Genomic DNA, 27,073 nt, shown 5'->3' with positions numbered 1-27,073 from the left:
ACAGCCGCTTTTTCTTGTTTCTAAGCCTCTTGAGTTCATTGTTAAACCACGGGGACCGACTACACGCTGGAACAGTAAAGGGGAACTGTGCCGATATATGTCTGTGGCGTCTGATGAAATCCCAGGAATAATCCCAGATAGCACAGCCGGCACCGGGATTCGAACCCGGGTACCTCCCAGTCTCGTCGACGTGACTTAATAATTAACAGTCAACCAATCAGGACCATGTTTTGAACGGCAGTAGCCGAACGTGTCACGAACGTGTTTTCCGCGGTGGTGGCCACGGAAAAGAACCACCGTCGTCTGCGAGTTTTGATTGTGTGTCCACGCGTACTACCACTGCAGCCACTGGGTGAACCACTGGGTGGGACAACTTAAAAAAATAGAAGGCGACATAATCGCTGCTGAACGATATTCATAGCGGAGAGACTGGACTGAATAAGAATGATTTTCTTCTGCCACCTGTGTATGTATCGTCCAGGATGGAACACTCTAAAAAGATTGAACCACTCAGTTTTTCAACGAGTGTTTTGGGCAATCTTACCTTTGTTCTACCATTCCAGAGTGGAATTCTCTGCCCCAAGAAGCTGTTAATGCCGCCCATAACTCTTTATTTATGGTCAATGTTAGGTCTCTTATGCATTGATTCTTAGTTTTTGTTATTCTTTCTTGCGTTTTTTTCTTTAATACTGCGTGTTTGACCTGCTGAGAATGATGCAAATAGCTTCACTATTGTATTACGTAAATATTAGAAGTAACGCTCCTCCTCTGCTGTAATGCCTTACGACGCTGCAGAGCTCTCTGAATAAATAAATAAATAAATAAATAAATAGATATATATTTCTTTACCAGTTACTGAATTTTCTACCTTTCTGCATCTCTTGATGACATCTAACTGGAAACGTTACTTCAAAGACAACTCATGTAATCATTTAATCACACGCACACAAATCCAATTTGTGACGGGCATTTTTGAGTCAGTCGTGGATCCTTTACACAAACCGTGATTGCGTCGAAGTAATATGTCCCGTTACCTGTAACTACACTATAATCTGCAATCATAACTGGAGAAACATTTTGGAAGCCGTACAATTATTCGGTCGTAATAAAAGTACGAGTGTCTCGCGCGTGTGTTTCGATCGACAATAGTTACTTTACATAATTCTGGAGCGAAGTGAGCGAGAGCTCCAAAATAATTTGAATTAAGACTTCTCCAATGTGCGAAAAAAACACTTTATTTCATACACACTTGACACTTGCGCATATACATTTGACACCAAGGGCGGTAAACTTACGACCCATATATCTCCAGTGTTGAACCGTACCACACTGCTAGATGGATTCAACTTCACACACCTTTCGACAAACAGTGGTGACAATCCATTACCACTCTAAAAGGTATAACATTGACCAACTTTTTTTTAAGAATGCGAGGTTCAATCGGTCTATTAAACTTATTAAAACTTGTTATTACACTATTAAAAAGCTCTATTAAACCTGCTATATCGTCTGCAGAGCTCGTGTCCACTGACTACTCGGTGCCAGATGGTACTTAACCACAACGTTGCCAACAATCGTCAGCATCATGAATGAAGGTCACTCAAGCGAGTCCATTTCTCAAGGAAGCTATCCAATTCAGGATCTGACTACTTTGGAGGGCTTGTAATAGTTCCTTGCCTCCATCGCCCTTAGCAGAAACACTTGTATGAGGAAGCAAGAGAGAAATATAATTCAGGAGTTTTGATCTCTTAGTCTCTTGTAGACGCGGGAATTGATCTCCAAATTGGTAGAGTGTTTCACGAAAACACTCATCTACTGCACTGACATATGAGTGGAGAACCATAAGTTTCAGACAAGGCATCTCAGAACATTCATATTCCTTCTTATCGCGGAAAGAGCGCAGCACGTGAAACCCAAGCTGTCGCGCATATTAGGGAATGAGTGCGGAAGAAGGAAGTTCACGATATCAACAACGGCATCGCTTATGCAGGCCAAGTGAAGAGGTGCCCTTTCATACTTGTCACGAAAACTCATTCTAGAGCGGAGTAATAATAACTTTACAACATCTAGGTATCCATTTGAGGCACAGACACGCATCAGCGTTTTTCGATGCACATTGATCACGTCCACTGATGTATAAAAAGGAATGAGAAGCTTCACCACATTTGGATATCCCTTCCTCGCGCTCAAGTGCAATGCAGTATTCTCTCCTTCACTTGTAAACCACACTGATGAATGTGAGAGGCGAAGTTCCACAGCTTCCACATTACCTTCCTCTGCTTCTATTGGCAACTTCGTATTGCCATCGTCGTCGATCATTTCCGTGTCGACATCGTCAATGTGGGGATCATCGGTGTTGTTCATGTCCAACCATCTTTGTAACAATGTCATCATTTCCTACGCTATATTTTACATAATCCTACTCATTGAGATTTACATGTGGCGGTAACAGCTTCTCGTAATTAGTGTAATTCACTTCTTTTATCCCACGTAGCTTGCTCTCGGCCACATCATGTAGCAGTTTACGACTACGAGGATCACCAGCGATAACATCTAAATGGAGGAAGAGAAGTTTCAGACACCAAATTTCTTTTTGGAAATCCTCGTTCAGAGACACATGCACATCCCTTCTGCTGATCCTCTGTGCATGCATAGGGTCACTGTGTCGCAAATAAGGCCATAGAGTTTGCATCACTTTCCTTCCACCGCCTTCCGCCCAGACGTACAACGGTGATGAGCCGAACGTTTCAGGTGAGTTCACGAGCGAGTGTGGGATGAGACACCTCACAACGTTGGACTCCGAAATCGACTCATATATCCAACTTTTCCAAGCAACGTCTAAGCACGTCTCTCCTTTGGAGTTAAGCACGTGCACATTTGTGTGAGGTAGAAGAGACGTCACAGCTTTAAGGGAAAGAGAATCAGAAGCCACATGAAGTCTTGTGTTCATTCTGATCTGACGTGCGTCATATGTCGGAGTGCGAAGGAGTAACAACTTCATGGCCTCCAAATCATCTCTCTTGGCAAATGTATCCATAGGAGCTTGTTGATGATAATCGAGAACATTCACTGAGGGATAAAGAGGAAGAAGTAGCCTCACAATCGCTGTATCTCCACTCAAGTGCAAAGGAGTTTTAAGGTCTCTATTTCTATTGTTAACGGATAAACGTGCGAGGTGAAACTGTGTTGTCTCCAGATTTCCTTCTTTCGCACTAATGTGCAACATTGTGTTTCCATCCGCATCAAGAATTCCCATATCGCAGTAAGGAAGGAGCATTCTGCAAACAACCTCCGACTTTGCGTAAAAAGGAACAGTTCTATTGTCACCGTATCTGATATTATCGAGATCTTCAATTACCCGAAGCTCTGCAGAATATCTCAAGCTTCGTTCTTCGCGTGATTCTAATTGGTTCATGATGTCTCTGTCAAGTTCTCGTGTACTCTCTCTCGGGGACACATAGCTCAGATACACGTCTAGGACGCCTGGTAGGTCGTGTCTCACAGCCGTGAGTATTGCTAGCTCTAGAAAACTTCTTTTTTGCTCTAAGGTTTCACACCTGCGCAGATTTTGGGTAGAACGTCTCACTGCTTCCTCACTGCATTGAGCACAGAATACGTTGAGTCTCTCTCTCACCAGTGAAGTCTCAGTCCAATAATTATTCCAAATAGTCACAGCCGGCAAATATTTCATGACAGACCCTTCCCACAGAAGTTCCATCCACTCTGCGTCCCATGGGGAAAAGAGTTCTACGTACTCGAATGGTGACATTTTAAATAAATCATCCCTGATTAGTTCATCATCCATTGGAAGCCTCTTCAATGCCGTTTCATCAGAATGCAGGGCAGCTACGTGCAATGGCGTCCTTTTGAGCTCATCGACTTCGAACATATCCTCTCTTTGTATAACGAGTTGCTCAAAATATGAAGCGTCGTTGTTTATTACAGCAGAGTGAAGTGGATAGGACGCCGACGCCAGTCCATCGAACAACAGCATTACACCCTCGTAGTCTTCTTTACCATACAATTCTAGGACTTTGTTCCTAAAGCTCGGTTTTTGTCTGATCTTTGCCTTCTCCAGAAGGTAGTGAGCTGCGAAAAATTCAGCGAAAGTCTTATGAACGAACTCGGGCGTTCCTCCATCGTTAATTCCATTCACAAAACCTTCTTTGAGAGAATTGTCCGCAACGCGTTTGATGGAACTTCCTTCGGGATCTAACTGCACGAATTCGTCTTCACTCAATAAGGTGTTCAAGCCATCCTGAGGAAATATACACTTCATAGCGAGGAGGCCATGGTTTGCGTAGAACGGAGATTTCGCGGTGTCGTTGTCCCCTCGCACAGCACTTCGGGGGATGTCTTCCTTCACTGTTTCTTTTCTGTGCACAAGGTGCTTGTACTCGACAAACATCTTGTAAATGTGTACAGTGTATATACTTCCGCCAGCGGAAATGTCAGCAATATTGAGCAGCGAAGAGCAATCGTTCAACTTCGTAATTTCCCCGCTCTCCATCTGAGCCATCATACGAAGTAGGAGAGGGGTTTCTAGGATTGTCTTGTTTTTCTTCTTCAGTGTCCCGTACAGTTGCTGGAAGTTTTGCAGAAATGCGTCATTCCTGGTGGCTGGAGTTTCTCTTTGGGTCCTATATTTTGTGAGGAAATCATTCTGGTTTTCATCAGAAAAAGGAACGAGGTCATATGACACAATGTGCAAGGTATCTTGTACATGGGGCTTAAACACAGTGTGAGTAAAAAGGTACACCTTGTAAACTTTTTTGTTAGCTAGAAACTGTACAAGGTCGAGCACACACTTGCGACATTTCTCACTGACTTCATCGAAGCCATCCAACATGACTACGACCTGGAAAGGACTACCATTCTTCAAGCTTTCCTCGAACAAAGCGAACTCCGGACAACATCTTTGTACTTGGCACAGATCCGCTAGATATTCCAGAGTAGGCGACGCAGTTTTAACAGATGCCATTCTCTGAAGAAGGTCGACGTAGAGCACCCACCGCTTCTTGTCTTGAGTTTTTAACTGTGTACACAACCGAGATGCCAGCACAGTCTTTCCCATACCAGGTGCGCCAGTGACGAGGACGACCTTCTCGGGCACGTTCAGCAAAGTCTCTGTAGTATAATTGTCACTTCCCGTCATTCGAAGGTGACTGAGACGGCCATTTGATTTAGACCACAACAGTCCCTCACCGGATTTATTGATTCGGAACAGATGCACTACCTTCCCCCTGTAATTATTATTTCGTATGAGAGCTTCGTAGTCACGTGGCTCCTGAAGGACCACAAATTTTTCAAAACGCTCTAAATTATCCTGATGTTTTGCCTCATAACCTTGAGGTACAAGTTTTGCAGCACAATCATCCGAACACCCCAAAAGTGCGAAAGCCTCATTCTCGTCATTCATTCTGCACTTTTTCAGGTCAATTTTCACAGCTCTTGTAAACACTCGCTCCACATAACAGTTCTTAACACATTCTTCGAGTTCACGAAGCGGAGGTCCCACGTCAATGTTCAGTGATTCACATAGCTTTAGGAAAACTGAAGTGTCTACACAACGTGAGAAGGTGTCCATATTCATTGCTTCAGGAAAGGCAGAAGCATATCTGCCCTGAAGTTCTACGCGAGATTTTTCAAAAACTTCTGTTTTGCAGCTATTCGCGACATGCTCCAAACTCGCCTCATGGACGTTAGACACTAAAGGTTTCTTGTTAAAAAGTGCTTCTTCCACTTGCTTCAACAGGTCATCCTTGGCACTGTCTTCCACAAGCAAGATGACTTTCGCTCCAGTCACATGGGACACTTCACTCAAAAATCTGAGACCCAGTCGAAAGTCTGTGTTAGGACGGACCGTCACGAGCACAAATGCACATTTGTAGTCCACTAACACATCTGTCCAGTCCGTCTGGGATGTTTCGAAAAACAAGTATGGCTGGCCCGAAGATTTCACGGCGTTGTGAACCATTATTTCCAGAAGTCTTACTTCTGGACCCGTAAGTACGTGAAGGGACCCTCTGTTCCACACACTGTTCTCTAATGGTTTCTCGAATTTGACTTTAAGTTTGCCAATGTTGAAAGATCTTTGGAGTCTAGCGTTTTCTTCTTTGATCTTTTCTGCGTCTGCTGAAGGGATTCCACTGTGAATGTATTCCCGCATGTCCCGGATGACATGGTCCTTGAAAAAATTTAGTAGCTCGGGTACTTCCCGTTCCAGAACCCTTTGACCTTCGTCGCAACCATATTGAACCAGTACGTGAGGGATCCGTACAATTAACTCTTCTTCTCCATTTCTGTCCTTTAAAGCTTGTTGGATGAGTAGGTTCATATCTTGTTGCATCGGTTTTATGTTATTCAGGATGTTCTTGTATTGCTGTTTCCTCTCCGTATCGTCGCTGTAATATGGCTTGCCGTCGTTCCTGTAGACTAGAAAAAGTGCCATATGACATAACTTGTGGATAAGCGTTCCCGAGACCACGGCTTCTTCAGCACGGCCCCCGATGAAAACTCTTTGTTCTTCGTAGAAAGTAAAGCCGATGTCGCCTCTGTTGCAGCTTCCCGTGATCCCTTGAACGTTTTCACTGTTGTAGTCGAACCTTATTTCCAGGTGTGGCGCTCTTGCAGCCACTTTGAGAATAATCCTGTTTAATTCATTACTGGAGAGTTGCTTAAACATCTTCTCCAATCGTACACCGAAGTCATCACATCTGGTGACGCTTTTTGATTTGCTTTTCAAATAGTCGATGTAAGAGCCGTCGCATTCTGTGGTGTAATATTGTTGCCGTCGTATTTCAGCTCGTTCAAGGGGTGTGAGATGTTGGTAACACGATGATTCTTTGCGGTTCTTGAGTCCACATTCCCGCGAGATTAAAAGGCCATGAATACGAAAGGCTTTCTTTTTAACTGCTTTGTAACGAGCTGACTTATCTTTCACAGGGTCCAACCACAGTTTCAATCCAGGTGCAGCATCCAGGCACTTTAGAACACGAGCTTCGTCTTCCGCCGCAATGGCTTCGTGCATTTCCTTCCTGAGGTCTTCCCACTGTGGCGACCTTTCCATGTTGAAATCAAATCCAGATGTCGAAGCCATGCCTCTGGAGATGAAGCGAGAAATTCCTGTAATTTTAACGAGGAATTTAGGAACGTAAGCAACACTAATTGGAATGCAAGAAACAGGTTAAGCGCGGTAATGTATCTGGACCGCGACTCTCGTGTTTCCGTGTTTGCGCCGCGAAGCAACTGAGGCTACAGGGACTCTTGTTTTTTTGTGTTTTTTTTTTACTCTGGGATCAAGTGGTATAATAAAAACAGCAACGATGTGTCGTCGCTGCCATACTTTAGGTTGTTGTCTCGTGTCTTGGAGTTTTCAGTGTTTATCGATACCTCTGCTTATTTCCTTATTTGACTCCGGAGACAACGACGGTCATTTCACGGGAACAGGTTTGTTTCATCGGACACATAACAGGAGACAGTGAGGTGGAAGTGTGCGGCTTCCTTAGAGCCACCGACAGTATCATATCCTTGCAAGAAGACAGAGGTAGACAGAAAGTAGACACAGAAGAAGTAGACAAATGCGAGTACACAAGACTAGATCCAAACAAGCAACGAAGCATTAGTACACTTATTGCGAGGAAAACACAGAACCAGAATAACGAGAAAAAATACACATGGACATCTCGTGGATAGGGAATGCCGTGTATGTAACGTGAATTTCTTAATGAAAAAAATAGGAGCGTGGGAACAGCACGCGGAAGCCAATATGGACGATCAAAGATTGAAACGCATTGTGAAGCAACAATAATATTGTGATAAAAGATCGGTACAAATGATTAATGAATTCAGAGCAATGCTAGAACAGAATACCAGTGTAGCAACAGAAGGTTTCGAGTATGTGCGCGGTCCGCGCCCTCTGTTGGTCTTTCTCTGTCTCCGCGTCTCTGTGTCGCTGCATCGCTGAGCACTGCCTCCGAAAACTCGCATCCAAGCACTTCGTAGTTCATACGGATATCAGGCTTACGTGCTTGTCTTCTAAGAAACACAAATCGTGCACCTTCAATGATAAGGCGTGCACTGCACGCGCGAATACGGCCACGAACTTGGCTTGGGTGTTTCCTTGCCTTTTCGGAACACGGCGTTCTAGTCGCCTAAGGGGTGTCGCGTCTGAGTAGGCAGCGGAATTGGCATCCTTTGCGTGGCAAGCAATATTTGAAATTTGATTGCTGAAAAAGCAGGAGGATTTGCAGCAGAGACTTTAGGCATCTGAAGCGTCCAAGTTACGAGCTCTGAGGAAAGCACAAAGGTTCTACATGCGTGCCATTTACTTTACAGCTCCTTTCTAGAAAACACAAAGACCGATGTAATGACCCCAAGGTGAGTCTGCCATGCAGTGCCGCCACGTCGCTTCTTTCTCATCTTGCTCATCACCTGCCTTACTAGAAATTTATGCACGCTGGCCCAATGGGCTGCCCATCAGCGAATATGTGACCGTTGGCTGTGATCAGGGATAGAATCCTTCGCAGCAATTAGGGAGATTAGAAGTGAAACGAAGAAAGAAAACAACGCACGAGAGATGCTAGTTGGAAGCCTAGCAGGGGATCTGCCAATCAACTAACAAGCTCTGGAGGAAAATATATTTGGCATTGTGTAATGCATAGACCCACTTCAGTTTGTAATCAAGAGGGCGCGTCCGCTCACGCGCATCGAGTAGACGTACCTGGTAGAGAAAACTGAGTAGGAAACCGCACGGTGTGTGCTACGTATTTCGCGAAGGACATGCAATTCCGCGAAGGACATGCAATGACTACACCATTTTGCGGCATGCCCTTGATACTGACCGAAAACACACAATTACTCAATCATCGCGCGGTTTTCATCCACCAAGCACAATAGTAGCGCCGCCGCATCGCCATGACGCCAAGCACTGAAGTGAGTCTACAGAGAATAAGAACATGGAGTGTGGAAGTTTGTGTAACATCATGTGCAACAAAATGGATCCCTTCCCCTTCCCCCCAAATTTGGTGGCCTTTCGGTTACCTGTGGGCCCCGTCCATTCTTCGAGTACCTTCTTGAGTTTCTTTACATGAAACGGCTTCCCGGCCATGCCTATCAGGTTGGTGACCTCGTAGAACTCTTCGTCAGTGAAGTCGCGAAGCTGCTGCACATTGTCCATGCCTAAGAGAAATTCCAGCACTGGGATTAAAATCGTCTGAGGCTTTATGAACACAGTTTATACGAATGCGTTGCAGAAGGTTGTTATACCCACCTTCGTACATATGTTACAGAAAAAAATCCAGTAATCTAAAATCTCGTGGCATACATAGGGTACAATTTGAGAAGAAAGATGCGCTAACAGTTCCTTACTCTCTCCTGGTAATATCGCTAAGTTGGCTCAGCTATAGAGTCTTATGCCACCAGTGACCAACAGCACATATTTACGTAAGGTCATTTTACGAAGTTCAGTAAAAATTTGCAGTCCTAGGGAATGAACGTCGGGGTTGGGGGACCAAAATGGGGAGGAATAGGAGTCTAAGGGACTATAAGGAGCCGCAATTAGTCTCAGTTCTATTCCTTTTTTTTCCTAGTAGTCATTTATTGATATCCAGTCGTAAACGATAATATGTTTCTGTCTGGGCTTGATGCCGCCGCACATGATCTTGCAGCGCGGAAAATAAATGTGACATTAGTCGGCGACGTAAATAATGTAAAAGCGGTAATCTGGTGTCGAAACCTTACCTAGAGATTATTTTATGCTAAGACTTCGAGCAGGTGATCACAGAATAAACCCTACACAATCATTCTCATAAAGGGTCACCGATCGAGCACATAGTAACAAATATCAAGCAGTGGCATCGTCTCAGGCAGGCATGCGGTGCTGCTGACCATGAGATGGTGTTCATGTGCGGCAGGAATGTCACTGCAACAAAAGCAAACTCTTCACAGAAACCTTCGCTAATTCGCAGGGCATTTTCAATGCGGGTTGATTCCGATCCGCATCTAATTGCCCAAGAGCGTTCGGTGCACGATGCTGCTACACTGTTCAACTCAATGCGTATTGAGAGGTTGGCTTGTTGACAGGCGGTGTTAACAGCCCCGAGACAGTACGCTGGGATGAACAAATGTGTTCCTAAAAAGTCGAGAGTAACCGCATCTGCTTCCACACAGTGGTGTTTACTAAGCCTTTAAAGGGGCCGTAAACAGGTACACAAGGGGCCCATTTCTTCGTGTTATATTATTGAAACTTAGGCAGTGAAAACTCCTTGCAATTACTAACGCTCAAAAACAAAAGGCGCTTGCATACGAATGAAATATTCACTGCACTCTTTCGCATTGTAGCTCCGCCCCACGCTCTAACTTTACGTCATTTTGACGTAGCGCTTTGCTCACCAATTATGATCGAGTGTTCCACGTATGATTTTATTTCAAATGCGAAATTGGACTAGATGAACGTGAATCCTCTTCTATTCAAAATCTAAACAGTTACAGCCTCTAAGTGAAAAAGAAATGCGTTTAATTTATGTATCATACGCGCACTACGTTTTCTGGGCAGTAGCACGCAGCACACCACGAGCGCGAATGAATATCCGGGACTACAGTTCCGGAATCTTAGGTAGGTGCGCGATGGGACATCTTCGTCATCTTCGAATGGTTCCGTCAACTGGCCTGCCGTACTTTGGCTTGAGCCACGCGGCATCGCGTCACCAGCTCGCGTGGAACAGTGGTTAGTGTGTTGGCCATGTCATGTCGTGACTGGGAGGAACCCGGGTTCGAATCGCGTCATGTGATAGCAGCCCAACTGTTGACGTTTGCGACAGCAAGAGATGTTGAATATGCCATGACGTTGAATTTCGGAACCACGGAGCGCAAAATGTAGTTCCACACAAACAAACTGAGCGCTCTGACTCACAGCTGATAATGAAGTATGTTTATTGGCTGGTAATTTGAAACGTCATGTGCGCAGCTCGGCCCCCCGATTGGACGGCAAAACGCTACGTAGCCAGGTGACGTATGCGTGGTGGAGAGAGGCTCGCTGGTTACTCATCTTTGAAAGCAGTTATATGGGTCACCGAGCTGGCACGGGCCAGACCAAATGTATATTTGGGTATTATGATCTGCGTTCTTCCATAGGGTATCATTATTTCTGAAATGTTTGGTGGCCTGTTTACGGCCCCTTTAAGGGCCGCGATGTCGAGCGTGGTCGAGATTAAACAAATTGGCAAACGTAGTCGCCCGTCACACCAAAGACTAAAACCGTAACCGTGAAATCCCACGGGCTCGTATACGAGCATTTGCGAATTAATGTAATGTTCCCGTTGAAACGTTACATTATTCTTTTTCTCACGTTAGGACTATTTATGAATTACGTGACATCAAATGATTAACATTTCGTCGTAAGATATTGCATGGTGTCTTAGCTTTTTCCACGAATAAGCCTCAATTCAGTAAAAGTGTGTACAAGTTCACTCTTTCAGACGTTGTCGCTGTGGTCACATTCTTCTTCTTTGGCCACACTACCTACGTTAGTCAGCTGGACTCTCGCCCACCCTCCCCTCTCCACAGAAAACTGGCCACATCCGCAGCCCACCAATGCTCTGCCCTCCAAGCTCTCTGCACCTTTCTGGACACCATAGGACTTCGATCCTTACCCTGTATTCACACGAGTCAGTTTTCTGCCGGCTGATGCTCAGCCGGCAGGGAACGTCATCGCTCTCCTGTGCCACGTGACCGGCGCTCTTCGCCACGTCACCACTTTCTGATCTCCGAAGTGGCAGTCGGAGGCAGCCGGATTAACTTGTCCTCCTGGCACAGATTCTGACGACCGACGGCGTCTGCTACCGACAGAAGGAGAAGGTGACGCAACGGATACTTATCGCGCTTGCTTTTTATTTGTTCTTTATGTGTCCCATACAACGGCATTCACTGTACTATGGCCAATTCTGAATTGGAACGCCAACGATGCTTGGCTTTACCGCGAAAGTGGTGCAACGACACACCGGCGCAGCAGCTTTGGAACAATTATGCAATGCATAAATAGTTGTCTACAATGTAGTGTTGCATAGGAAGCTTTTTCTCTATACGTCAGATGAAACAGACACGGAATACAAAGCATGAATTTTATAAACGTGGATATTTCTTTCGCTGGACAGACGTTGACTGCACATAATCGTTCGCTTACACCTTTCCAATACATGTATAAAAACATAATAATTGGAAGCTACTCGTCCTACCGAAAGGAAAATAAAAATTGATTTGATTTAATTTATTTTAAATAATTATTGACTACCTGTAGCTCGACATCACAGCTTCATCGCCAGTCCATCACTTGTCGGCACGCTGTAGCGCCTATATTGATGCTCAGCATCGAGATACGCTTCATTAGTGGAAAATAAAACCAAATGTGACAACGTCTATTATCAAAATACTCCGACAGGCGTTTGGATCGTCCACGCGGAGATTTGGGTTAATGCTGTTTTACATTCCATAGCGCTTCTTCGGAACTTATTCTTTTGCCCATATCTGGTCCCGTTTCTCACGTGAATGCACTGTGAACCATCCACAAGGAGCCCAAGCGCAAGAAGTTTTTTCTTTCATTGGTCCATCCTACGCTAGACACGAAATGCAAGCGCGAATACAGAAGGGATCGGAAAACTGACAGCCGCCGGGAAAATGACTCGTGTGAATGCTAGATAACGAGCGGGCGTCTTCAGATGCGTAGTGACCTCGTTTATCTCGGATATCCTCTCACTCTTTCCCGACTTGCTGCCGGCAGAAAACTGACTCGTGTGAATACAGGAACTTGTCCTCCTGGCGCAGATTCTGACGACCGACGGCGTCTGCTACCGACAGAAGGAGAAGGTGACGCAACGGATACTTATCGCGCTTGCTTTTTATTTCATCAGGATTGCTCTGGATGTGTCCCATACATAGGGTTCTTCGTTTCCGCGTTTTAAGGTTTTTCGAATTCGGGTGCAATTTACACACGAGAATTCGAGGAGAAATCGGGCGCTACGATCTCTGTTTGATATATCATCGGGGAATTTTCGAGTGAAACGAAAGCCATATGAAACAAACCACTGCAGTGACACTTGTAGAGAAACACTAATCTTTATATTTCCGCTCTGGAACTGGGGCAGTTAATCACAGCGGTATTCAAACACTTGCCCGATCTCCGCAAAAGCTCGCCTTTGACCCCTGCAGGAGGGGATTATAAAAGGACGACAAATGGGTTGTCACAAATAGCTCTCTTTGCTGATATTATGATACACGTTTCCGACGATTTACCTAGAACGACAAGTTGAAGGACTGCAAGGATGGAGGAGGAGGAGTGTCGTTGGGAGGAACCCGACAGGTCTGCCTGCCTGATTAGGCGGCATGTTTCTCGGGAAGGGAAAGGTGGTGGAGAGGAGGAGAGGAAAGGGTGAAGTGGAAGACCGAGCAGAATCCGCTCGGGGGGAGGATAGCTGCGTCCATGGGCCGACTTCAGGGGAACTGTGCCGGCATACGCCTATTACACATCTGAGGGAAACCCAGGAAAAACCCCAGACGGCACAGCCGGCCCGCGGATTCGAACCGCGGACCTCCCAGTCTCCAAGCGCACGCGTTACCGCTGCGCCACCGGAGCTGGTACTGCAAGGATTACGGGTAGATATCGGGTTTTACCCGAATTCTGGAAAACTTGTTTGGAGGGAACTATCGTGAAAATCGGGCCGAAAACGGAGAACCCTACATACAACGACGTTCACTGTACTATGGCCAATTCTGAATTGGAACGCAAACGATGCTTGGTTTTACCGCGAAAGTGGTGCAACGACACACCGGCACAGCAGCGTCGGAACAATTATGCAATATATAGATAGATACCTACAATGTAGTGTTGCATAGGAAGCTTTTTCTCTACATGAGGCGAAACAGACACGGAATACAAAGCATGAATTTTATAAACGCGGATATTTCTTTCGCTGGAGAAACGTTGACTGCACATAATCGTTCGCTTGCACCTTTCCAGCACATGTATAAAAACATAATAATTGGAAGCAACTCGTCCTGCCGAAAGGAAAATAGAAAAATATTTAATTTAATTTGATTTAATTAATTATTGACTCGACATCACAGCGTCATTGCCAGTCGATCACTTGTCAGCATGCTATCGCGCTTATATTGGTGCTCAGCATCGAGATATACTTCATTTGTGGACAATAAAATCGAATGTGACAACATCTATCCTCAAAATACTCAGACAGGCGTTTGGGTCATCCACACGGAGATTAGGGTTAATACTGTTTTACATTCCAAAGCGCGTCTTCGGAATCTACTCTTTGGCCCATGTCTCTGTGCCGTTTCTCACGTGAATGCACTCTGCATCTTCCACAAGGAGCGCAAGTGCATAAATGTTTTTCCTTCATTGGTCAATCCTACGCTAGACACAGACGAAATGCAAGCGCGAATACAGAAGGGATCGGAAAACTGGCAGCCGCCGGGAAAATGACTCGTGTGAATGCTAGAGAATGAGCGAGCGTCTTCAGACGCACCAGCTCCGGTGGCGCGTGCGCTTGGAGACTGGGAGGTCCGCGGTTCGAATCCGCGGGCCGGCTGTGCCGTCTGGGGTTTTTCCTGGGTTTCCCTCAGATGTGGGGTTCCCTTTCCCTTCCCGAGAAACATGCCGCCTAATCAGGCAGGCAGACCTCTCGGGTTCCTCCCAACGACACTCCTCCTCCTCCGTCTTCAGACGCGCAGTGACCTCTTTTACCTTGGATATCCTCTCACTCCTTCCCGACTTGCTGCCGGCAGAAAACAGACTCGTGTTAATACAGGGTTATACCATTCAAGGACCGTGGTTATACTCAAGGGGCTCATTATTCCATTCACCACATCTCCCCCAGCAATGAGGTAGAGTGTCTGACGTGGCGATGGAACTCCCCATTCATCATCTTAAAATTAAGTTTCTGATGTTGTTGGGAGTATTCATTACTTGAAAAACGCCAAGACTCATATTTGGGAATATAGACACAGTGAATGGTTACATCATTACCGCGAATTGGCCTTCTAACTGACTCATGCGGTTGTTCCATGGCATGAGGCGACAGAGTGTGCTGTGACTCGAACGGAAAGACAGGGTTTTCAGTACGCACTTAGCATAGCCTGCACCAACAACCAACAGCCGCCCTGTGTGTTGTGTGCTGTGCAAGCTGTGCTAATCATTTGTACTCACCTATTTCCTCAAATTTCTCGCAGTAGGAGAGGAGACCCGCTGGTTCAAGGAGGTGGTGAATCTCCGACAGTCTCGGTTTTGTTGCCGGAACGGGCGCCATTGCGACTGAAAAAATAAGAGATTGGTTGGCACGCTGAAAAAAATGATCATTGAAATTGTATCTGCGTTATATGTGTTACGTACATTGTGTATGCATTGGAACGACATATCAAAAGAAAATCTATCGCATCAGAGCATGCAAACAGCAATAACAGAGACGCCAGCATATTCCATTCCATTCATACACCATTCATATAGTTGGTGAAGTGTATGAATATGAAGGGTGTAGCACGAGCAGTGTATTGCAGGGGCGATCGGAGATGAGTGTTAGCTAGACTTTAGATGCGTGTTAGACTTAAAATCTCCACCAGGGAAGGATTCCTCGCACTTGGAGAACATTTGCTTCTAGTCGCTGGCGTCTTTGTTATTGCCGTGCAGCTTATGAGCTTAGTTCATAAGGCAGAAGGGCTGAACGAACGCTGAGAAACACTCGAGCAGAAGAGACGTGCATGGGCACATGTTTGTATGTAGCAAACGTTGTATGAACACACAGAGCAGTACTGAATGCTCGCAAAATGACATCGTATTGGCTACGAACTTGACGTTTTATTATTATTATTATTATGAGTTGCGTTCACTGGAATTTTAAGAAAAACGTTTCGGTGAGGGTAGCTCTTAAGCCTCGGGTATTTGCATCTGCGTAACCTTCGTCTATATTAAAGGGACAACTCAAGTTGAAAAATATATTCGCGATATGAAACACCCTGTCTTCATTGGAATAATGCAACAGGCTAAACCCACCACTTGCACAGTTTGTAATTAAAGCCCGAATAAAGGTGCCACTTTGGAGCTTCCTCTGAATCGGCGCGAAACATGGAGGGTACGTCACCCCAACGTCTATAATTACCAGAGGAAACATATTGCCAGAAATCCCCCTTGTCCAATGAAAGCGGGGGAAGGGAATCTCAGACTTGCCTGTGATGCGTAGGCAGGGATGGGCAGTAATACTAATACTTTGTATTATAATACTATTACTGTAATACTTTTCAGTATTTTTATTACGTATTATAATACTCCTTTTTGAAATGTATTTGTATCTGTATTATAATACACAAAACGAAGCGTTTCATGTATTATAGTACTTTTGAAGGCGTAATACTTACCCAGAGGTCGTAAGTTCGACCTGCAAAGTGTCACTGGTGCACCGGTGTGCACTGGTGTCACTGGTCACTGATGACCTCCTACGGAGTGCCCTTCAGCATACGCTAAATTGATTGATTCCATCTCGGAAAAAGTGAGGTTGAAGAGGTTGATCTATCAGACGGCTGCGAAGTTAAATACTTTTATATTTCTTACTCTATGTTTTACTTTGATATACATATATATGAAATATGTTCGCATTTAGCTGGGGCACCCTGTGTATACCTTTCTACAGACATGTCGATAGCCATCTATTAAGGATGATAGAGATATTTCGGCGTAATAAAGAGAGTAAGATTTTGGTAACTTCCAGCTAACGAAAAGACATCAAAGGTCGCGTTCGAAGCCGCATTCTCCAATTGCAGTGAAAGATTGTCTGTGGATGAAGCTACCGAGTAGCACGTGCACAGGTGGTCTCCTAGCGGCAGGTGGGACACTTCGTCATTACGACATATCGTTTCGTCATTTTGAGCGACATAGCGCGCACATCTTACACTCCCTACATTGCATTGTGCGTGTATTAAAATAATAACCATTCAAAACAGAATATACCTGCGTCCAGTAGTCTATGAGACACAAGACACGAACCTCTTTAGGGCCCATTTAAATGAAATAAATAAATAAACAGAAAAAAATACGATGGCTATTATGTGGTACATAAGTACAAAGATAGCTGTGGATTGTTGATCTATGTATCTAAACGGGTTCCAAAACCTCGATAGACGTTAGCTCGCATTGTGCACACGACTTACTACACAACGTGCAAACTGCGAAAAAACTGAACTCCGTATTAGGGTATAGGTGTGTGTTCATCACTCGGTACACGAGGACCGAGTGCTGTGCCTCAGTTCAATGGTGCGTAGCTCACCTGGGTGCCCTGTCCACTGTTCTACTTCGTTCTGGAACCTCATCACGTGAAAAGGGAATACGGCCATGCCAACACGATCCATAAACTCCTGGAACTCTTCTTCAGTCGAGTCAAAAAGCCGCTGCACATTGTCTACGCCTAGGATCAAGTTCAACACTTAAGTTAAACACATTCCAAGTCCCATGAAGACGATTTAGTAAGTACATTGTAGGCCACGCAAAGCGCTGCTCTACAAGTGAGCGAAGTTGTCCTTTCGATTTATGTATTTATTTTTATTATTATTCGCGCCATTTCAAATCCGAGGCACTTGGCCGCAGTATACCACTGATCCACCCAGGCTGACTTCAGAAAAATCGCTCAGCGAGCATGGCGAAAAATATTGATCTTAATCGTTAACAAAACAACCGAAGTACCTGTGAGCTCGCTATATTTGCTAACACGAAATCACATTCTGCCTCACCTTTCTCGATGAACTTGTCGTAGTAGGCGAGGAGATCCGCTCGCTGAAGCAGGTCGTGAAGTTCACGCTCCGACTCGTTTGAAGGAATGGACGTCATTACGGCTGCAAAGGAAGTTCAGTGTAGGCAATACAGACCGGGCAGTGATATTTTAAATTTTCATTTAAGATAAGATAAAATCGACTTGCCAGCATAAAGGAATCTGCACCAAGAAAAGGAATAATATGGGTAGAAGGGGATGTAACACTTGGCCCCCTTTTACGCGGTACATATTTAAGCGAAGGTTCTCCGATACGATGAGGACCTGTATACGGAGTTTCACAACAAAGGGTAAGACACGCGTATTACATCGTTTGTGCGAATCCCGAAACGCAGCTGGCTCAGATTAAATGCTGGAAACACGTCAGTCAATAGGGTTTGTGAGCCATCGTTCATATCTCTCGCGGCTGACGTCCACGTCCTTAAGGGAGCCAGACCTATAGCAACCTACGGCCATTGCGCTGTTCATTGACAAGGTAATAAAACCATAGGAGGGGCTGAGGATTTTTTTTTCCTCCTCTGACGTGAGAAACGGACGAGGAAACATCTGAGGCCACCGTTTTACTGATATTGCTACGTCATATATTTTTTGCAAGCTGCAGAGAAACACTCCGTCACAAAAGGACACAATGACTAATGTAGCTGGAGGTATGAGACGTAGGACTGAATCTTCTTTGACACCTCACTACGCTATCGAGTCTCAACACCTTTTCGCTCACGTATGAACCCGTTTTACCGCCCATCAAGGCGCTATCCCCTGCTCATAATAACTCCAAAGCAATACGCGCATAAGTTCAGAGGTATCTTATTGCTTCTCCCGAGTTTCTTGAGGCTGTATTGCTCCTCGCGAGCGACCCTACCGCTGGCACCGATGAGACACGTATATCTCGAAACTGCCATGACCCAGACTTAGTGCGTCCCTGGCGAGGGAGATGTCCTGCGAATGATACACTACACAAGTGACGACCGGAAGTGACGACCGGAAGTGAGTGCCGCGTGACGTCCTTCCCCCATTTCAATTCCCAAATCTCCCCTCCCAAGTTCAGAATCCCTGTTGAGGCACATGCCTTTAATAACCTGAACCTGTACGTGCTCCGAAGGGTCCGTAACATCTTTTGTGGATCGCGGATTGTTCGTGAGAACGACTGGAATAATTAGAGGCATAACAGCGGAGATTGAAGTAAAGCAAACGTAAAGCGAAATACAACTGATTTACAGTGCCACGTAAGACCTTGCTACTATGCATATACTCAGCATATGACTTGGGAATAAAAAAAAACACCGCACGTACACAACCGAATTCCCCTTGGCCAATACGGACCGTCGTGTATGAATACTACCGTGGAGTGCCAGGAGCATGTACACGAAAAATGAGTCGTTATACCAGAACCCCGGTTTTCTCCAATTACCTGCATGGCCTGACCACTGTTTGAGTGCGTTCTTCAATCTTTTCATGTGAAGGGGATTTCTGGCCATGCCTACGCGCTCGGTGAGTGTCTGGAACTCTTCGTTCGTTGAGTCACAAAGTCGGTGCACATTGTCTTCGCCTCAGAACGAATCCAATACCGAGGTTAAATATTTGTAACATGTCCCCAGACACATTAGACACATCCCTGACGCAGAAGACTCTACCACACCTGTGATACGAATTTTTGCCTTTGTCTCGCATTAAGTAGTTTTATGGTGACCTATACTACAGGGATCGTTAACCTCTGCAATCCCAAAGACGCTATTTTCAGTCTTTTTTCGTTCTTTCTCTCCATGGGATTTAGACCCATTCTGAATTAAGTATTCTTAAATTACTTCTTAGAATGGCAACAAAAACCACACAAGGGAGTACGAAACGGCGGGACTAAGCATTTCTTTTCGTGTTCCCTTCCATTGGCGGTTTTAGAATTTCAATACAACCAGCCCATCATTCTAACATCTTCTGTCTTAGCTCAGCATGCCGAAATTATCAATCGGTCGAACGAGATTTATTTAATTGTAACTGTTTAGAAAGCTTGCCGTTTCGGTGGCTAGTTGTATTCCCACGGGTATGGTAAAAATATATGAAAAACAGCCGGAGTCCCCATTTTTGCTGGGGGCGTTCATCCGCCATGCCCCGCCCTCTGCCAATTAGCGAATCGTGGAAGCGTAGCGTTCTTGTGCGCAGGAAGAAGGACTAGCATTGGGGATAGCGCTAGATGACGGCTTAACTCTATCTTAACACTCTCCTATATCTCATATTTCGCCTTTCACCACCACCGGCCTCGCATATACACACGGCTTTGCAAATGCAACAACCTGCCTGGATTCCACTAGTATTCGATACGCACATACACACTTTTTAACTCATCCAGTTCGATGAACTTGTCACGGTAGGAAAGAAGATCCGCTCGTCGAAGTAATTCGTCAAGTTCCCCTTCTGATTTGTCGGCCGCAGTGGATGTTACGTTGACTCTAAAGCAATGTCGACTGTTGCACACTGATTCACTGGTTCGACAGGTTCACGACTGGTCGCAATAATCGATCGACATCCGCACAAAATCATAATTCATTGTAAGATAACGTGAAACGCCTATCACTATCTTCATTTAAAGATGCTCAGAGATAAAACTACAGAGTGATTAATGCGGCGACAGCGCGTATGAGAATCGAGTCAGTTGTGGGTAGGTTGTCGGCAACCTCTATCTCTCAATTCTACATTTCTATGCAATCATGCACGTGGAAGTCCGGTACCCCCAAATGACCTATGTGATCATCTGCTTCAATTTGAAATGTTCTTCCATGCAATTAGATCGATTACGTATATTGCGGAGATAACAGAAAATAGGTCGTCAACTGCTTGGCTCGTAATATTGGATTTGTGAACCAGCGAAGAAAGCCTTCCCGGCATTCAATGTGCCATTATACACCGGTACCGAAAGCTTATACGGGATACAAGAAGATGGAGTCCTTTCTCCCCGTTTGGTTCTTCATTTACCTGACTGTCCTGTCCACTGGCCCAGTGCTTTCTTCAGTCTCTTTACGTGATATGGCTTTCTGGCCATATCAACAAGGTCAATCACTTCCTGGAAATCCTCCGCCGTCGAGTCAAAAAGCTGCTGAACGTTGTCCCCGCCTAGAGACAATTCCAAAAGGGTTAGGGTAGGGTTCCAAGACACCTGACTCCGTGCATTATAGAAGTAACACTAAAACACACTGATGGAGATTATGTGCGGCTACAGGTACAGCAGACGTTGAAAGGTGAGCGAACCCTACACTCTAAGAAAAAAAGGAGTACTTTTACTCCTTTTGGGGACTAAATGCATTGCCACAAAAAGTAGTCCCTTTTGGGAGTAAATGAATGTCACAGAGTGGAGACTGTATTTCACGCCCTGTTGTAAGAGTCCCAGGTACATAATTCGTGTGCATGCATGAAAATGCTTTGAAGCAAGCCGCCAAACCTTGACATATCGAGTTATATAGAATCTTGCGCCATATACATAGGGCACAATTTGCGAAGGAAAATGCGCTTACTGTTTCTTACTCTGTGTGCCTGGAAAATTGTTACGTTGGCTGAGTTATACAGCCTCATATGCCATCCAATTGAACAAGGGCACATATCTACATAGACTCTTGCATTCAGGAGAACATTCGCGAACTTCAGTGACAATTTGCAGTCCCGGGGAGTAAATGTCGGGACTAAATGTCGGATTATATGGACTAAAATGGGGAGTAATTGCAGTCCAGGGGAGAAGCTGCAATTACTCCCCGTTTTACTCCTTTTTTTCTTAGAGTGTAGGAATATCCCGAAGAGTTACGTCGACCACGATACATGGCGGTGACCGCGCTACAAAATGAGACCCGCGTACAACGTTTTCTCGACGGAAAGACACCGAGTTCCGCGGTGGTGACGTCAGCCTGTCAGAAAACCGCTGAGCCCACTTGCACACCGTGATTTCTCGACGGTTCCTTGGCCAGCGTCGGCGATGCTTGGCCTTCGGTGCCGCTTACGGCGTTCTTTGTCGCGAGAGTAGAAGTACAGGCCCCGCAAAAGTTTACGGAAAACGCCAGCGGTATATTTCCACCTCGGTGCGACACCCTAGCGGCAAGCGGAAGTGGGATTGTTCACTCGTTCAGAGGGGGAGAGGAGTGCGACGGCAGCGACACCAATTCAAACCATGTTTCGAGCAGGGGCGGATCCCCAGGATTTTCCCCAGGGAGGGGGGGGGGTGCCTATGGACAAGAGCCACGTGCATGCTGGTATGGGCCCATTGAACCCAATGTTCAAGTCTGGAATTGAGGGGAGGTCTGGATCGCTTGCACCCCCCCTAGATCCCCACATGGTTTCATGCACATTTAAGCGATAACGAAACTACCGCCGTGTGTCGCTATCAAGGCACTCACTCACACCTCTGAACGAGTCAACGGTCCCGTTTCCGCTCGCTGGTAGTATGTCGCGCAGAGGAGAAGAATACACCTGTTGCGTGTTCCATAAACTTTTGTCGGGGGCCTGTACATAGAAGATCAACAATGGAAACGTGGCAGTCATCGAAAAAACAAAAAAAAAACATCATTTAGGAGTATCGGCATCACACCTGTTGTCATTTCACCTCGATGGGAACGGAATACCCACAAGAACAGACATAGAAACAGGGCTCAAAATCTGCTACGAATACTTTATCTGGCATCAATGGGGTCAGGCTCAGGCAAGGAGACTAGAAATATAGAACGCGTTTCATGTATAGACAGTTTCAAAGAACGATGCGAAAGTTGTTCTCCCATTTTTTTTTTTTTTTTTTTTGAGCCGTACGGCTTTCAAAACTAGAGGGAAGCAACCGTTGCGACAATCGAGGTGTTCTGTAAATAGGACAACCTTTTTGGTTCCTTCCACAAATGGAAATCTTCCTCTCTCAAATGAACGTCTTAACTGTGTTGCTTATTTGGTCGGTAGTGGTCCACTGCTTTCATTGCCTGTCTACGCCTGCGCGAGCACACATGCTGTGCCAGCGACCGTACCCTGCTGGCAGCGATTGGTGAAGACATCGCGTCACTTTCGCGACTTGCCTTAAAGGGGCACTAAGACGCAAAAACAAGTTCGCCTCAAGTTACGTTACACGCTGCGTTAATTTCGTACTTGTGATCGTCCTTCAGAATATTGATTTCGTTACGCAGCTCCAATCTATATTATAAAGTACATTTTCTTGCCTCGGCTCTAAGAAGGGTGCATCAGCGTAGAACATTCAGCGCCAGTGGAACATTCGCGAGAAATGTTGTGAGCTGCAATTCAGTGAATTGGCAGTGAAAAATGATGCCGCGCATGCACGGAACACAGATCCGTTCAAATCAAGACGGTTTGCGTACGCAGACCGTACGTCAAAATGCTTAGTGTAGACAACCTTGGCACACGATATTTTGGACTGGATCCTTTGCCTCTTCGTGGTCGTAGGAAGGAGATATGCATTCCAATAACTTCGGGCTTTCCCTCGAAAGGGAAATCTGGTCAAGGAGTACCTTATAATTTGTCCTATATGGAGAGTTACTTAACCTTCGCTAAACCCCATCGCACGGGACAGCGTATTTGGCTACAGTCTCAGAGGAGGACGTGACCGACTCCTGCTTTCATGGTACAGGGTTTCGAACCCATGACTTCGGCAGCGGTCACTCCCGACCCGTTGGCGCTGCGTGGTTGACGACGAAAGTGTCACGTCCTTGATTGACATGCCCGGTGATATGAAGTTCCGTTTTGGCTCACCTATCTCGATGAATTTGTAGTAGTAGGACAGGAGGTCTGCTCGTTCAAGGAGTTTGTGGAGCTCCAGCTCCGATTTATTTGTCGTAACGGTCGTCATCGTCTCTGTAAAGTAGGAGGGTTTTTAGAGTGTGGTTCACACACTGGAAACATAGCGATTGAAAAGGTCACCTATATCTGAGGTAAAGTGAGCTTTGCAAATGATGAAGCCGTCTGCAGTTAATCTTTAGAAGTAAACATGTCTTTATACTGTCTATACTGTGTTATTTACACACGAGCGTGTTACACTATATATTTTAGTTATCTCTCTTTCCATCAAGTTGTAAAAAATAATAACAAAATGAAATTAAAAGTAATTGCGCGCGGAGAATTCACACTGAGAAAACGGCAACTAAGCCAGCCATGACATCACTGAAGACACCTTCGACGACGTGGTTCCACCTACTTCCGGTAAGGTCACGTGTTTGCGAAAACCAATCAGCGTGGCCGAAGCTCTCACTTCCCAGATGGCAGGGATCGAAAAAGTTGCTTGCAGAAGATGACGCGAATATTCCAACATCTATTCACACTCAGAATATTATGTCGAACAACCAGTCACATAACCGAAGAAACTCGAAATAAACAATTTGCGAGTAACATATCTCACGAGTAAAATATTTTCCGCTTGGATTCGTAAAAAATAAAGAAAACTACTACACGAATGACGATCATCTGATGAGGCCGATTTACTTCACATGTGGAGTCCAGAAAGTCCCTTTAAGAAATCTGTTCTACGTTCAAAATGTTTATCTAGCCTGAAATTACACGGAACAGATTCCAGCAAACGCGTTTGTTTGTCAGTCGGTCGTTTCTGGTAAGTGGGAGGCTCTGAAGGGACTTACCTTATTGGGCGTTACAACCGTGTGCAAGAAGGTGACCTCCCTGGGAGCCCTCGCTGTGATGGCACGTGTTGACGGGTGGTTGATCGAATACCTGCTATATACAAAAAGAAATCGTCAAGGCAATCAATGCGGGCTATAGTCCCCGTCAACTATGTTATCTGGCTGAATGCAATACCACACAATGGAGCGTATAGTAGTATTCGAGTCTTACAAACCTTTTTCTTCAGTACTTCTTTCAAGCACCAGGTAGATCAAGTGTCAGTACCCTGCGCTCATCGTGCCCTGGCTCCGCCGAACACTTCAGTTACGATCCTCGTCGATGTTTCCACGCCGGACCCATGGCCCACCTGCAATGTCCGATGTGACTTACAAGACATCCCCATGACGATATTCCAAGGTTACGGACGGGACATGACGTCACAAGTGTGGTGGAGACTGTGTTGTCTCAGATTCCATACAGGGCTTGCTGCATGGGTGCTAACAACAATTGGCTTTCATAAATCCATGCTCGTCGCTGCGTTGTATTGAAGATCGCATCCACAACGTATTCATAAACTGTCCGCAGTCTTGACTTTTAAATGGCATGTCAGTAATGTCCTTGAGGGTTAATTTCACCTACAGCAGGGCCCTACAGGTTTAACATAACGAAAACTTTTCTGCCGAATAGAGGACCATCAATGGGAGCAATAGGTTTCAAGACTGCACAAATATAAAAATTAGGCTAGAACGGAAAAATATTATATATTACAACGTCTATGTGCCCTATGTGAGCAACACTTACACACACTCACTGCATGGTGACTAAGAATGAGATAAGGTTCGAGACTTCACGTGATGCCTTCATGGGTTCTTATCGTCTTATCAGTTGTTTTTGTACCTGTGGACCACGCAAGGTGACCTTTTGTGATGAGGACATCATTAACCTTGCACTTTATTTAACGAACTATGAGAAAAAGCCGACAGCAATTGTTCAGAAAGACACCACCAGACACGAGAAGGGATGGCAAGTGAGATTGTTCCCCACTGCGGATGCAACAAATCGTGTTGAGACGATAAGGGGATAATGCACGAGCGAACTACGCAGATATTTAGGGATAGTAACATTAATGACGCACATTCGAATTAACCGTAACACACCCGCCAAAAAAGGGGAAAAAAAGGCAGACGGCACAAATAGGTGGGAATTCTGAGCGACCATCGGTGAGAGTGGCGCTTTATATTAATCCGAGGAGAATCAAGGACACGCTTCGGTGATCCTTGGGAAATTTAAGTAGCCAGACGCAGGGTACGTACAATTTACAAACACTGTGAGAACAGCAAAAAAAATCGGGACTACACAGTGGAACGCTACAACGCAGCATAAATAATAGTGAAAGATATACGCATTGGGGATCTCACCTTACTCTTGAGTTTCACTGGTGTTCACGTGAAGAGACGGAGATCCATCGGTCACCGGGCGGAGTCTGAAGCGACGCTTATGGGAAACCTGCTTATGTGGAAGGCAGATAAGGCGTTATCTTTCACCGCGCCTTTGTTTGTCGTGCGAGTAAGTGTCACCTCCTGGTGTGGGAACGTGGGTCTAGAGTAAGACTGAAGGAATAGAGTTACACCACTACACTGCAAGCAGTATTTAAATGATAAATCGTGGCTTGAGTAGTAAAATAGTATGGTATAGTAGCATAGCATGGTTTGGTACATGATGCCTTTTAAGCAAATGTAGTATAGAATGTGGTGAACTCACATTCATAGTCTATGCTTTGATTGATAGAGCAGAGATGACGTCATCGGGCATGATTGCTTTGGAGCGAGTATCTTAGTAAATGAAAGTGGTATAATGCGGAGGAAATTTAATAGAGGAGAGGATATTGTTGGCACTTTCTCCCAGAGTGAGGGCGAGATTCAACACAATCCCTTTTAAACTCTTTTTTTTTTTAATCTGTGCATTAAATTACGCTCCACTTCAAACCCCGGGAAGTTCAAACACGCCGTTAGGAACCATTTTCTACATATGACATGAACCGTGTTCTCTTTGACAGTTTGTTTCTCGGCTACAAATGCTTTGTTCCTGTTTGTTTGTTTGTTTTCTCACATGTATGAACTTTCTTTTATCATTTGATTTGTTGCATTTGAGATTTTGTGCATTTCATACTGTGTCACCTTGTTTATTTTCTTTTTTGGCTACAAACAGCTTATTTTATAGGTATTAACTTTGTTATTTCCGCAATAACACGTATTTTCATTTTCGTCTGCTGCTTAACCTCCACCTCCATCCTTTTTTTTTTTCTGAAAAATCCTCACACGACTCATGTAACATTGTTATATGCCCATGTTTCTTCCTGGGCTGTTCGACAGGGCTTGCCCTCTCAGCCCAATTTTCTATGTACTTGTACCGTACCATTTCTAAGCAATAAAAAGAAAAAGACAGTGCGTAATCTCTTTGGTACAATCCCTTCTATCTTCCCAGACTTTATGCACCTCTGTTCTATCTTTTCTGAACTATAGAAGGCAAACAGCTTTGCAGGTCCTCTGGGGTTATAGGGAAGATTGGAGTGAGCCGATGTGCTCGATTTGGCCGATAAAATCTCGAGACCATGCTCGCATAAGGCATAAGTCCGAAATAGACAGTAATGCGAAGGAGATTATAAATTTTAAAGTTAA

General features: G+C 45.1%; 1 protein-coding gene across 2 annotated transcripts; it reads right to left on the bottom strand.

Moving 5' to 3' along the window:
- Positions 1-1,217: 1,217 nt before the first annotated feature.
- On the bottom strand, positions 1,218-25,920 carry LOC135376195 (uncharacterized). 2 transcript variants are annotated; one of them, XM_064608797.1, is made up of 10 exons: positions 25,814-25,920; positions 24,627-24,762; positions 24,416-24,509; positions 23,538-23,639; positions 20,784-20,921; positions 17,782-17,883; positions 17,322-17,459; positions 15,215-15,319; positions 9,043-9,180; positions 1,218-7,125 (listed from the first exon to the last, which is right to left on the bottom strand). In XM_064608797.1, the coding sequence occupies exons 4-10, from the start codon at positions 23,632-23,634 to the stop codon at positions 2,420-2,422; spliced, it is 5,424 nt and encodes a 1,807-aa protein (XP_064464867.1). In that variant the 5' UTR covers positions 23,635-23,639; positions 24,416-24,509; positions 24,627-24,762; positions 25,814-25,920; the 3' UTR covers positions 1,218-2,419. The 2 variants fall into 2 exon arrangements, with proteins under 2 accessions (XP_064464867.1, XP_064464868.1); XM_064608798.1 differs by lacking the exons at positions 20,784-20,921; positions 23,538-23,639; positions 24,416-24,509; positions 24,627-24,762; positions 25,814-25,920 and adding an exon at positions 19,228-20,777.
- Positions 25,921-27,073: the final 1,153 nt, after the last annotated feature.

This window comes from Ornithodoros turicata, unplaced genomic scaffold (genome assembly GCF_037126465.1).
Source record: "Ornithodoros turicata isolate Travis unplaced genomic scaffold, ASM3712646v1 ctg00001055.1, whole genome shotgun sequence".
NCBI lineage: Eukaryota > Metazoa > Arthropoda > Arachnida > Ixodida > Argasidae > Ornithodoros > Ornithodoros turicata.
The sequence above is the reverse complement of the archived record's forward strand: the minus strand, read 5'-3'. Positions and strand labels throughout refer to the sequence as shown.

Excerpts from the sequence above, each read along its gene's own strand:
- LOC135376195 (XM_064608797.1), bottom strand. The coding sequence starts at position 23,634 with ATGACGACCGTTACGACAAATAAATCGGAGCTGGAGCTCCACAAACTC. Across the intron at positions 20,922-23,537 it reads CTACAAATTCATCGAGATAG|GCGGGGACAACGTTCAGCAG; the intron begins GTGAGCCAAAAC and ends AATTGTCTCTAG. Across the intron at positions 17,460-17,781 it reads CGACAAGTTCATCGAGAAAG|GCGTAGACAATGTGCAGCGG; the intron begins GTGAGGCAGAAT and ends ACTTGATCCTAG.